This window comes from Herpailurus yagouaroundi, unplaced genomic scaffold, assembly GCF_014898765.1.
Source record: "Herpailurus yagouaroundi ecotype Mexico unplaced genomic scaffold, PumYag 162, whole genome shotgun sequence".
In the NCBI taxonomy this organism is placed as follows: domain Eukaryota; kingdom Metazoa; phylum Chordata; class Mammalia; order Carnivora; family Felidae; genus Herpailurus; species Herpailurus yagouaroundi.
Genome location: NW_024412403.1, coordinates 72330485 through 72344643, shown reverse-complemented (window position 1 = coordinate 72344643; position 14159 = coordinate 72330485). Strand labels below are relative to the sequence as shown.

Here is a 14159-nt window from a genome sequence, read left to right as displayed (position 1 = left end):
AGGAAACACAAAACACACATCATACCCTGAAACACCAAATTTTACTGCAGTCACCTCAATACTCTCAAGGACAACTGGATTAGAAGAACAGTCCACGGCACCCTCTTCCATCACTTCTACCCCAGAGACATCAGCATCTTCTCAAAGTTATAGGACTCAAACCATGGAGACCATCAGGGAATCCCAAACCAGCACTATCTCAGCAGTGATCACATCAACTCTTTCACTGTCCCTAAGTGGACACACCCTTACAGAAAGCATCTCACAGGAGACATCCACCCCTGAGAATGCAAGCACTTCATCTCCTTCCAGCGTCAGCCACAAACCTTCGGCAACCTCAGAAATGCCCCTGTCAACATCCTCCACAGATGACACTCCAGCCTCTTCCCATGCAAGCAACTCACATGCAGTGACATCAGAGGTTTCCATAACAGCAGCATCAACAGACACCACTGTAGGATACACAAAACATACAACACACCCTGAAATAGGAAGTTTTACTCCAGTCACCTCAACACTCTCAAGGACAACTGGAGTAGAAGGACACACAACACACTCCTCTTGCATTACTTCTACTGCAGAGGTGACAGCATCTTCTCATGACTACAGGACTCAGAGCACGGAGACCAGCAGAGAATCTCAAACCGACACTACATCAATCTTCATCACCTCAACTCCTTCATCTTCCCTTAATGGAGACACTCTTACAGAGATCGTCTCACAGGAGATATCCACCTCTAGGAAAGAAAGCACCCTATCCTCTTCTAGTGTCAGCATTGCACCTCTAACAACATCAGTTTTATTGACAGTACCAACCTCAACAGATACCACTGTAGGTAATGGAAAGGACACATCAACTCCTATTACTAGAACTGTTATTCCAGTCCCTTCAACAGTACCCATGAAAAGTGGACTAGAAGTACAATCAAATGCAATCTTTTCCAGCACATCTACTCCAGGAACATCAGCATCTACCCATAATTACCAGACTCCAAGCATAGAGACCACCAGAGAATCTGAATTCAGTGAAATTACATCAGCAACCACATCAGCTCTTTTATCTTTACCCAGTGGACATACTCTTTCAGGGAGAATTCCTCCCGCAATATCTCCTTCAGGTGAAGCAATCACTTCACCTACTTCCAGTGACAGTAAAACACCTTTGATGACATCAGAGACATTGACAGCCTCAACTTCAATAGACACTACTGTGGAAAATACAGGAGATACATCCCTACCTGTAACTCGTAGTTTTCCTCCATTCATTACTAATGTTTCTACAACATGGCAGTCCGCAATACAACCAACACCACTGTCTATCAGTACTCCAGCTCCAAAAACATCTACAGTTTTCCATACCCGCGCAGACACAGAGACAGCAGGATGGCCTCATTCCAGCAGTTCAATGTCATTCATTCCAGATAAAACAACATTCACTTCCTCATCCTTCAGTGATAGCAGTCACACAACTCAGTCACAAAAAGAACTGTTTTCAACACCAATGGCTTCCACTATACTGGTTACAGAAAGTTCATCTTCTTCAATAGCTAGCAGTATTTCTTGGGTTACCTCTACAGTCTCAACAGTAGATGAAGAAGTGCCAACCCCACACTCCTATCTAAGCACATCTCCTCAGGAAACAACAGTGGCAATTTCCAAGACTCACTGGACACAAGGCATAGGCACCACTGGAGACATTCATGTCAGCAGAAGCTCCAATGTAACCCAAACCATCAAAACAGTTACATCTGCATCTCCTTCATCCTTACTAAGTGAACACACATCTCAACAAACTATAACAGCAAGCCCAGCAAGGCAGTCAACACCACTCTCTAGCAGCACCTCTTCTCAAGAATCATCAGTTGTTTCCCAGATAGGTCATACTCAAGGTCCACGGACCACACAAGAATCCCAAACCACAAGTTTAATCTTCCCCATGACAGACACAATCAAGACAGTCACATCTGCAACTTCTCCTTTCAAATCAAGTGGACATTTGCCCTCAGAAAATGTTCCTCAGGATACACCCACCACAAGTGAAGTTACAACCTTCACACCAGCACCCTCAAGGGACAGCCACACAACTCAGGTCGCTACCACTACCACAGAACTATGGACATCACCAACCAGTGCTGACACCAGCCCGGGAACATTAAGAGGCACATCACTTTCCATTAAAAGCACCACTTTTCAGAGCTCTGTAGTTTCAACAACACTAGGCCCAAGAGGACAATCAACATCCCCTACTTCTAGTGCCTCACCTGACACATCAGCCATTTCCCAAACCCACCAGACACAAAGCACAGTGACCACTGGAGAACCACATACCAACACACCAGCCTCCTTGGTAACAGATACCACCTTTTTGGCAGACACCATCTTGGTGGGCACAGCTACAGCTTCTTCATCTACAGCAAGCAGCCAAACAACTTTAGGAAGTGCTTTCCCGGGAATATCCACCTCAGATAAGATCAAGAGTTTCTCACCAACTTTCTCCAGGGAAAACCACATAACTCAATCAAAAACTGAATTGTTGTCCTCTGCAGCAAGTCATGACACTACTCCAGGAACCATGGAATTGGTGTCCATTATTGTCCCCAACACCTCTCAAGAAATATCAGCTGTTTCCCAGAAGGCTCAGACTCAAATTATAGGAAGCACCAGAGGATCTGAAGCCATAAGCTCAGTCTCCCAGGTGACTGACACCTTCTCAACAGTTACACCTCCACCTCCTTCATCTACACCAAATGTGCGCATGTTACCAAAAACCACTGCCCACACTCTGTCATCGTCAGACACCAGCACAACACTTATCTCCAACCCAGTCAGAGACAGCCACAGAACCCAAACAGCAATGCCAACTTTGTTATCTGGGGCAACTGAAGGGCCGACTACTGTTGTCTCTACCACCCTGAGTGATGTAGCCTCTCATTCTCCTTCTACAGTTTTGGTCACAAGTGAAGTCCAGAGAACAGCTCCAAGCTCAGCCCTCCATAAAAACATGACTGCAGTGACCATTTCCCCTATGGGTTCTGTCAGTAACTCCATGACAAATACCATGCAAGTCCCAACTTCCTCAGTGGGTGAGTCAAGCTCACCCATTTCTGAGCATCCTGCAACTGTTCAAACAGTAGCCTCTACTACTAACCCTACTACAAGGCCAATGTATATGAGTTCTAAGAGTAATCATAACAGTGTTTCTGGATCCATACCAACTTTGTCATTTCAACCTACAACATATTCTTCGATCAAGACCACTCCTGATACTTCTTCAGTGTCTAAGTATTCTAAGAGTCCATTGCCTACTCTACAGCCATCCACAGACTATGCTTTCTCTGACTTTACTTCCTCTGGTAATATGGGCACAGCTCAGACCATATCAAGTTTCTATATTTCAACCAGTGACTCTTCATTCTCTCAATCAGCCCCTGACCCCGCAGTCACCTGGAGCTCCACCACTCTATTCACAGGGCACTCTGCTCCTCTGTCTGTTACCAGCACTTTCCCAGCATCCACTGTATCCTCAAGCTCCATTGTGAAGACTCAGACACCAGGTAGGTGGGGATTCCAGTATCTCGGTCTCTTACAGTGGCCCCATTGGCTCAATTCAGCCTAGAGTGCTTGAGAGAGATGGTGAGTTGACACTACCAGGCTGGCATTGAGGAGAGGTCCACAAGAAGATGAGGTGAGTGGGGGTGTGGTGAGTGACAGGCTCACCATTCCCTCTGTCCCAAGTAGACAATTGTTTATGTTCACGGAGTGATTTGGTTATGACCAAAAGACATAAAAGAGACTTTCTAGCTGTCTCTTCCAGCTCCTGAAGTCTGTGACTCTCTTTGACTCTGCTACTTTCCGACTATAAGACCCACTCCAGTTTTCTCTCCCTGCATGCCCAGGAGCAATCACAACTTCACTGAGGACAGGCAGCCAGAGAAGCACAACAACATCACTACCACCAACAACCTCCCAGACCCTTACAACGTCCACTCCCAGCACATCTACAAGCAAACACTCAACTGCTGTCCCAGTCCCTATCAAGCCCAAGAAAGGTAAGTGATTCTGTCGACCTGGGGCCCCTCTACCTTGGGTTGGAGAGGATTGAGTTAGATGTAGATGCTGTAGTTGTGGCAGCCTGATTGGATCTACCAGTGAGGACCCTTGTGGGTAGCTGGGGGAGCCAGTTCTGTGGATACCTCTACTGTCTCATCTGGGCCATGGGAAGTCCAGCTGTTCCCCATCTCCACTTTAGAAGGGTGATGTAACTGAATACTCAGTCTCAGCCTGCTTGCTCATGGACTACCCTCTCAGGTTGTGAGCTCTCACAGGGGACAATGAGACAGCATCAGAGCTGGGTGTTGAGGGCTGGCTTTGTACATAGCACTGGGCGAAGAGGTGGAAATAGAGAAATGATTAAGATGCTGTTCAGTAAGAGATAGATCTGATGCCTGGATAGGTGCAATTAGAGGAATAAATGCAGGGTATTAGACACACAATGGAAGACCTCTAGGGGGCATTCAGGTGTGCTTAAGATGAAGAGGAGGCTTCCTGGAAAGAATGAATAGGAGTTGGGGAAGGGGAAGTGTCCCAAGCAGACAGGAGGCTTGAACAGCTTGAATAAAGGTGTAAACATGAAAAGTAGTCCCAGTGTCGCACAGGGAGGAGATCCCAAAGCACTTGGAGATGCTGGAAGCAAAGTGAAGAGTGTTGAGAAATGGGGCTTCCATGTGAGGGACCAAGGAAGACATGGCTAGATTTGTATTTCTTTTTTTTTTTTCTTTTTTTTCAACGTTTTATTTATTTTTGGGACAGAGAGAGACAGAGCATGAACGGGGGAGGGGCAGAGAGAGAGGGAGACACAGAATCGGAAACAGGCTCCAGGCTCTGAGCCATCAGCCCAGAGCCCGACGCGGGGCTCGAACTCACGGACCGCGAGATCGTGACCTGGCTGAAGTCGGACGCTTAACCGACTGCGCCACCCAGGGGCCCCTAGATTTGTATTTCTGAATGATGCTATGTTGGTTGGAGCATTGAATGAATTTGGAGGAGGCCAGGAAAGATGTATACAGACTGTTGTGGTATTCCAAGCAAACCAGGGGAGGACTGCCAGGAAAGAAAGGAGGAGAGCCATTTGAGAAATAGTTAGGGCAAGGTTTCTCAAACTAGAGCCCAAGTACTTCTAAGGAGTCCGAGGACAAATTCTGGGGTGTCTTCCAGTTTATCTAGAGAAATACCATCTTGGGAAATAAGTCTCATTCTACAAAATGGTATTTCAATTATTCATCTTCACAACATTGGAGGAGTTTTATCTTTGAATCCTTGAAGGAATAATTTGTTGGTATTCTGATAGCAGGAGCTGTTTGGAAATGGATGAGAGTACCCACCGAAGGGGTAAAATGAAGAGATGGGTTAAATGCAAGTGGCGACGGGGAGAGAGGAGTCTTTGATGGCTCCCAGTTGGGTGGAGGAGAAGCTTGGGGAAGCTCTCTGTCAGCCCTGAAGAAGTCAAGGCCCATGAGAACTTCCTGCTCTTCTTTGTACTGGCCCAGGTGTTTCCCTCTTTCCCTATGGACCAAGCGTTGGAGATCAGGAGTTTGTCAGGAGGACTGTGGACTTCACCTCACCACTCTTCAAGCCCCAGATTGGCTTCCCTCTTGGCTCCTCTCTCCGGGATTACCTCTATGTGAGTCTGCAGCTGCAGCCCAAAGGGCAGGACATGTGACCTGCTTTTCTCTCTAGGGCTAGGAGATGGCCTGTGACAATGACCATGGCAGAAAGGAAGGGGGAATGCAACAAGCAACACCTACTAGGCACCTACTGTGTCCCTGCCACTGGCTCAGTTTGCATTCACATTCTTTAATGTCACAGTGCCAGCTGAGGAAGACTGGGAACTAGGCGAGGCTCCCACTACCCTCATGGACAAAAGCGTCTTCACATCAGTATAGACATCTTGGGGTCCAATAAGCTCTCCACTATTTTCAGGGGACCTTTTTATGAGTAGGAAGCTCTACTTGGGAAACAACCTTTTGATGCTGTTTACATTTTCTATAATTATTTCCTGGTTCCTCAGTCCAAGTTCCCCATAGCTTCTGGAAGAGAGTTGGAATGCTAGTCATGGCCCCTGCAGCGTTCAGGGGCGGGTGTGGGGAGCTGAGGCAGGACATGCTAAGATAGGGCAACACAGCAATGGGAGTGAAAGTAGCAATCCTCTTGGCCCCATCTGATGTGGATGGAGCTTCAGGATGTGGCTGAGGAGATTCACCCAGAGGTCTCTATTCTCTGATGGGCCCATGTATAGGTGGGGTCAGCCACTGAAGCAGGGCAAAACATACCATGTCAGGAAGGACTTAGAACAGAGGAGTGTCCTGCAGGTTATGAGCATTTGAGTGTGAACTATGTAAAGTGGGCTCTCCCAGCAGGCGGGGAGATGAATGTATGACCTTGTAGAGGTTGTTGACATCTCTAAAGTTCTACCCAGAACTTGGGGGTCACACTTCTGAGGAGCTTGCCCAAGGCTGGGACGTTTCCTTCCTGACTCCCTCCTTGAATACTAATCAGAAGAGCCTTTGTGTCCAGTTCACAGATAATGGCCAGATCATTTTCCCGGAGTCAGAGTACCAGATTTTCTCCTACCCCAATCCTCCCCTTAGAGGCTTCACAGGCTGGGACCCTGTGGCCCTGGTGGCTCCATTCTGGGATGATGCTGATTTTTCCAGCAGCCATGGAACCATATTTTACCAGGTAAGCCTTTCAGACTCCAGCATTCGGGATCCCTCAGCAGCCAGCAAGGATAGACAAAGGGCTATGTTGAGGGTGTGCAAGTGTTACTGCTGTCAGAGCCTGGGCTCGGTGTGGGCAGAGAGTGATGCTTAAATATGAGGGTGGAGAGGAAACTGCAGGACTGTTACACAGACTCAGGAATACCCTATCACAACCATGAGAAGACCTGTAGTTGGTACCCTCATTTCCTTGTCTTTTCTGCCTTCCTTTCCTAGGAATATGAGACACTCTATAATGAACACAACCTGCTAGTCTGGCAGGTGGAGTCTTGGATTAAAAAGTTCGCACACATCCGGAACTACAAAGCCAGGTGGACCCTAAAGGTCACATGGGTCAGTGCCCCTGCCTATCCTGCCCAGTGGACCTTTGGGGTGAGTGGACCAATGAATAGCTCCCTGAGAACCATTTGGAAGCCAGATATCCTAGAGTGCTAGGCAGGGGACATTCTTCTAACTTCCTCTCTGATTTAAGGACACATTGCTGATTATAGCACCATTTCACCTCCACCCTGTTTGCTGAGCACTCACCTAATACTCCTTGGGTTGAAACATTGGCAATGGAATTTTTGCCAGCTGTTGGCAATTTATATGGCTCAACCTGATATTATTATCCACATTTTAGAGATGAGGAAGATGATGGTTAGAGAGGTTAAGCAACCTGCTCAAGGTCACCCAGCTGGCAAATGACAAAACGAGGCTTGGAACTGAGGTTTTTCTGGACTTCCAACTCTGGCTTTCAGCTGCAAGGCCATCCTATGGAAATGGTTGCACCACACAGTGTCCTTGCTCTTCCTTCTGGGGACTCAGCTCTTATAGTCCTTGTGTGTGATCTAAAGTCACTCATTTCTTCATTGGTTCAACAAGTTCATTGGTTACCTACTTTGTACAAGCACAGTGCTTAGCATCTGCCTTCAGAGAACCTCCAGTCTCACCTGCTGTCATCCGTCTACAATATTTAGGTTAAGGGGACATTTGGACAATGTCCTTAAAAATATCCCAGGGAAACTAAATAGGCCTTTCTCAGCTCTCTGGGGTCATGGCTACTCTTTCTGAGGCCTGAGGCTTTCTCACACAGTCTTCTAACTGGATCCTAAACCAGAGCCCTTTATTGCCCCTCCCTGGACAGAAGTCATAAAGCAGGCAAATCCACCATGGAAGGGGCTTTGACACCCAGGGTGAAAGCTGCCCTACACCATCCCTAACTTGCTCTGGGTAGGCCAGGAAAAGATGATGTGGGTGCCTGGGCAGGGGTGTGGGAGTGAGATGGGACATCAGGAAGGAGACCCCAGATCTCTCACAGGCATCCCTATGTTTGTCTCCAATCAACCTCCAGACCAACACCTACCAGGCCATCCTCTCCACAGACGGGAGCAGGTCCTACGCCCTGTTTCTCTACCAAAGTGGTGGTATGCAGTGGGATGTGACCCAGCGCCCAGGCAACCCAGTCCTCATGGGCTTCTCCAGGTAGGACACGGACAGTCAGCACTGAGTAGAAAATAGGAAGTGGTGCAGGGCAGGGATTTTGCTGTGCACCCACCCCCATCCCCCAGGACAGGCATGAAGCCTCCTTACTGTTGCTTCTGACTCACCTACTCTGCCTCCTGCTTCTTGCTATTTCAAATTAAAAGATACCCATTCACTTGGCCATTCTCTTTCCCATCCCAGTCCCCACACATTGTAATAATTCCCAGAGCTTTGACTTCTCTGATATCTATGGACATTAGACAACCTCTCTTGACTTCTCAAATATCCCAATAGTAACAGCCAACATTCATTACACTATTCATTTGATTATCACAAAAACCGCATGAAGGAGATACTCTTTGTTACCCATTCCGCAAGTAAGAAAACTGAGGTAAAAATAGGTCAGTAATTGCCCAAAGTCACAGAGCTGGGAAGCAGCAAAGAAATCTGCCTTCCTGACTTCTGGTGGGCTGAGAATTAGCCACTCACCCAAGGCACCAACAGTTTGTGTGGGGTCAGTGGGAAAGACAGAGAGTGGGGGCTTGGGGCTGTGGATTCCTCTGTATGAAGGTGACTCGATCTCTGGCAACAGTTCTCAATCACAGCATTTCCAGATGCTGGTGTGTGCAATCAATTGTGAAGGTCACGTGTAATTTGCTACCGGTAATTGCTGCAAATTCTCTGAGATCGTGTTCAGGGTTGCCCCTATAATTACATTGCTTTCACTTGCTTTCTGATGTGCTGTAAAAGAGAAAAGAGTGGAATTATCCAAGTAGCTAGGGATTTCACACCCTCCTGAGTAGCCCGTGGTATGTGTCACACCTGCATGCCTCACCTCACCTGTGTCAGAGAGGAAGCAAGGTGAGGAGTCACTGCTCTGAGGCATGCACCCAGAGTGAGGCTACAAACTCCACTCTAGGATTTCCCTTTTCCTGGAGCAGTGCTGTGAGCCTCAACACCAAGGGTAGTACACCCATTGCATCAGATCCTCACTCAGTTCTGAGGGATCTACAGATGTTACAGCATTTAATCCTCACAATACTGTGAGGTGGATGCTACTGTTGTCTCTTTCCTACCAATGTAAAACCTACAGATCCAAGAGGTTAAGTAACTTGCTCATGGCAACCATGTTACTAAGGGCTGGAATCGGGCACTGAATCCATGCTTGTCTAAATGCAGAGACTGGCTTTTAGCCCTCACCATGTACTGTCCCCTACACAGCCCTCTGTCCCATCCCCAGTTGAAGGGAAACTAATCAGAAGGAGGCCTGAACTCTGTTGTTTTCACACCCCTGTCTCATAACCAACTTCTTATAGTTAGCAACCAGATGTAGAATAGATTAGGGTCATCCCACCCTTCACCACCCATCTCTGCCCTCTCCTGCCTGCTGCTGGGAGTCAGTGATGCTGGCTGACTGATGAACTGACTTCATAACTGACTGACAAGCTGATATCTAATAATTAGCTGGACCGAGTGACTGTCTTTCCAACTGACTGGATGAATGTATAACTTGCCGACTGAGAGGAAAGACCCTGGGAGTGACAGAGACCTGAAATTCTTTCCTTTGCCTGCAGTGGAGATGGGTATTTTGAAAACAGCCCACTGACATTCCAGCCAGTGTGGGAGAAGTATCATCCAGACCAATTCCTGAATTCCAGCTCAGGTAAAAGCACCACTTCTCCACACATGAGCTGGACTCAAGTCCTTCTGTCCTCAACTCCAGGTGTCATGACAGTCCTAGAGAGGCAGCTCTGTAGCGTCTCCACCATCCCAGAGGGTGTCCCCGGCATCATCTGATCCCCAAGTGTAATCAGGACTTGGCACTACCCAAGGCACAGCTGGTACCTTCTGCACCCTCATGTAGTACAGTCTCAATTGGAGCTATATGTCTTTTCCCTGGGACGAGGCAAACCCAGGTCTCTCAGTGGGGCCCAGAGCCTGGGAGTGAGGACAGGGTTATGGCAGGAGGTGGGGATGTGAATGGGCACTGAGGACGATACTCTAAGTGTCCTGTCCCGGAGCTGGAATGAGAATCCCGATGAGATCCCTTGAGGGAATCTACCAAGAGGAGTTCTAGAGGTCTGACATTCTTTCAGTCATCATTTATTGAGCACCCACTGTGTGCTGAATGCTGTGCTAAGAGTCAGGAATATGAAGGGGAAAAAAAAAGGAAAAAGACTATGTTTGCTCTTTTTTTAAATTTTTTTTTAACGTTTATTTATTTTTGACACAGAGAGAGACAGAGCATGAATGGGGGAGGGGCAGAGAGAGAGGGAGACACAGAATCGGAAGCAGGCTCCAGGCTCTGAGCCATCAGCCCAGAGCCCAAAGCGGTGCTCGAACTAACGGACCGCGAGATCCTGACCTGAGCCAAAGTCAGACGCTTAGCCGACTAAGCCACCCAGGCACCCCCATGTTTGCTCTTAAATAGCTCTCACTCTGGTAAGAGGGCCAGTACTTCAGCATCAGGAATCCCCATGGGACATGAATCGCTATACTGTCCAGCGACCCCAAAGGGAAAGAAATTATAGTTTCCAAAATGTGAGTAGAATGAAGGACATTTTAGCATTAGAAATCAGCCATGTAGATTATGAAGTATAAATCTACTTCCATTTGTTCTGTGGCAAACTTGTGGTAAACAGAAGCTAAGTGGAATCATGGGTGCCATCTTGTGGAGATTCGGGCCCTCCTATCAAGATGCATCCACTTGAGACCTTGTGTGTGTGTGTGTGTGTGTGTGTGTGTGTGTGTGTGTGTGTGTTAGAGGGAGTATCTGATTTGTTTCCCATGATATCAGGCCATCGTGGAGAAGATCCATGAATAGAAAATCATAAACAATAATTATTTTCTTCAAAACCTTAACAAATTGTAGTTATCTTGATAATTTCTTCTTTTATGTGGGAACAGGGTCAAAATCTAATACATTATGTCCTGTTGTGTCTTACTGGATCCTGGAACCCCTTCTCACTCATGGCTATTGCAGTGGACAGTATGTAACTTACAGTTAAAGGTCAACTTAAATTCAAACCCCTGTCAAGGTTTCTTCTCCCAGCTACTTCTCCTTTCCGAGGATGGCATCTGGGCACAGTGGAAGCCTCCTCAGCCTCATGGTGCTGGAGTAAGCCCCTGCTTTGCATATCAACTTCTCTGTGGCTCCCCAGCTGCCTTCTGTCCTGGCTATTTTGGCCACTGACATGTCTGCACAGGGGGAGAGGGAGGGTCTGGGAAAGCCAGGTGTCTGAGCTGGTGGCTGGTGGTGTCACTTAGTGAGGTAGAGGATGCATGAGGAGAAACTGGTCTGGGGAGATTGGAAGGTGTTGGAGCTTAGAGTGGCAGACGGGAGGGTAGAGGATCAGTGGACTGAAGGTCAGGGCTAGGGTCTGGCTCTGAGTGGGTGTGGGCCTCCCTGCCCAGCACTTGTCCTAGGGTTTCTCCCCTAACATTCAAGCTTTAATGGCTTTTGGAGGTCACATGAAAGAGGCCAATCTGAACTGGGTCCCGTCCCTGGAAGAGCCATCCAGAGTGGGGGAGGGGCATACAAGGTGCAGTTATGAGTTGGGTTGCTAAAGCAGAGCTCGTGGCCCTAGGTGCTGGGATAACCCCTTTTTCCTGTACTTCTCTAGGTCTCCAGGGCCTGCAGGTCTATAGGCTACACAGGGAAGAAAGGCCCAACTACCGTCTCAGGTGCCTGCAGTGGTTGAATAGACAGCCCCAGTGGCCCCAATGGGGCTGGAACCAGGTGTCCTGCCCTTGCTCCTGGCAGCAGGGACTGTGGGACTTACGATTCCAGCCCATCAGCATAGGTAATACCTCCTTCCTGTCTTTTGGGGCACACCCACTGTCTCCCATAAGCCCACCCACCAACCCTCTGGTCATACCTGACCTGTCCCTTCCAGGGTCCCTCCCCGAGCCTCCCCCCTGCATCCCTGCCCCCACCACAGGCACTGGGCCTGAGTATGTCTGCACTTGTCACAGGCTGGTGGGGCCTCGGCAGCAGGCAGCTGTGCCGTGTTTCTTCCTGGCGTGGAGGCGTGTGCTGCAGCTATGGGCCCTGGGGAGAGCTTCTCCAGGGCTGGACAGTGAGCACTCCTTGGCAGTTTGGTACGTGTGTCCCACAGAGATCTTACCCCCACCTTCTCTGGAGCTCTCTCCTCTTCTCTGTCAGAGACCAGGCCTGGGCACCAAGCCAAGCAGTGGGACCCAGAGAAAGAAGTCTTTTGTCCCCCTTCCCTCCCAGCTCCTTCCCCTCTCTGGCTATTGATTTCCTGATCTTGTAATGTTGGGAAGCTTCCAACATCCCTTCCAGCTGACATCCTAGGGATTTATAATTGAGTGCCTCTTGTCCCATCTTCACTTGGCCCCATTGCCCCAGATAAGAATGGAGGCATCTTTCTAGGGAAGGGGAGGGGATCAAGTCTGGCCCTGGCCCTCTGGACCCAGATTAGCTGGCAGTCTTGGGGAAGACATGGAGTCATCTCCTGCAGAGACCCTCCAAAGGAGCTAGAGAGCACAGGGTTGGAGGACCAGGGTATTGTGCATCCTCCCCCTTCCACCCCCCTGCCCCTGACAACACAGCAGCCTCCATGACCCCCAGACCATCAGCCACATGATCCCACTCTTGCACTTTCTGAGCCCGGAGACTCAGAAAGAAAGCTCGTTAGCACAGTTCCAGCAAGCCTGCAAGGGAGACGGTAACTGGTCAATGACCTGAGGCTACTGAGTGGGTCAGGATCTGACCTGAGGTGTGCCTGATTCCCAAACCATGCCCTTGCTGCCCATGTCATCCTGCCCTACCAAACCTTCCGGCTGGGCTCTGCAGGTCCCCTGTCTGTCAGCAATATGCTGCTCTTCTCCCCAGACCAAGAACTGGAGCCATGGGACTGGTGCTGCCGTGGGAACGACAAGCCCTCCTTCTGCGCCCTGTACCAGCAGAGGCGGCCCCGCATCGGCTGTGCTGGGTACCGTCCCCCAAGGCCTGGTGAGGCTGCTGGGGCCTGCCTTGGGGCAGGGCTGAGGCAGAGGATCTGGGGAGGCATAGCTTCTTGGGGCCTGGACCAGGGCAGTGCTAGCTTCCCAAGGATGGGTTGTGGCCACAAGGGAAGATGCAGATGGTTCAAGTGTGCGGCCAATGGCAAACAGAGGAGTTTTGTCCCTGGCATTGGGGAAGGGGTGAGAAGGTAGGGGGCGGAGGTAATGGGTCTATGTGAATTTGGGTAGGGGCACAAAAGTGCAAGAGGGCTTCCGGGAATGGTTCTACACTCAGTGAACCCCTCCCAGGCTTGAGTCTGCCTGGAGGCGGTGGGGATCTCAGACCCTTCCCTGGTCTGCCATGTCAGTGTGGTCTCTCCTTTTTTCAGCCTGGATGTTTGGGGATCCCCACATCACCACCTTGGATGGTGCCAGTTACACCTTCAATGGACTGGGGGACTTCCTGCTGGTCCGGGCCTGGGACAGAAACTCCTCCTTCCTGCTGCAGGGCCGCACTGCCCAGACCAGCTCAGCCCAGGCCACCAACTTCATTGCCTTTGCAGCTAAATACAACACCAGCAGCCTGAACCCCATCACAGTGAGTGAGGCAGGGGTGCCGAGGAGAAGAGAAAGAAGGAAGAAGGGAACAGGGCAGCAGGGAGGGAGGATGCATCCTGCCAGGGTAGTGGTTCGAGACTCAACCCCAGAGACAGTGGGATTCGGGTCCTGGCTCCACCAGCCATGTGATTCTGAAGAAACAACTGAACTTCCAGTGCCTTGGTTTTATTGTAGTAAAATGAGGATAATACTACCTACCCTGCAGGGCTGTTGTGCGATTTAAATGAGATAATCTGGCCTCAGAGGCTGGCCTGGGCTAAGCACTCCCAAGATGTTAGCTACATAACCTCATCATCACACCCACCTACATGTTCCTCTGGGGCTCAGGTCCAG

The 14159-nt window shown here is 49.3% G+C and overlaps 1 protein-coding gene across 1 annotated transcript in view; it reads left to right on the top strand.

Annotated features, from left to right (window-relative positions):
- The window catches only part of MUC4 (mucin 4, cell surface associated), a 45459-nt gene that overhangs the window by 18569 nt on the left and 12731 nt on the right, over nt 1–14159 (top strand). Inside the window, 11 exon segments of the mRNA XM_040484821.1 lie at nt 1–3554; nt 3897–4049; nt 5547–5680; nt 6574–6738; nt 6993–7148; nt 8110–8240; nt 9815–9903; nt 11864–12043; nt 12216–12341; nt 13099–13218; nt 13598–13806. The exon segment at nt 1–3554 is cut by the window's left edge and continues 9 nt beyond it. Of these exon segments, the coding sequence (XP_040340755.1) occupies nt 1–3554; nt 3897–4049; nt 5547–5680; nt 6574–6738; nt 6993–7148; nt 8110–8240; nt 9815–9903; nt 11864–12043; nt 12216–12341; nt 13099–13218; nt 13598–13806 (5017 nt within the window).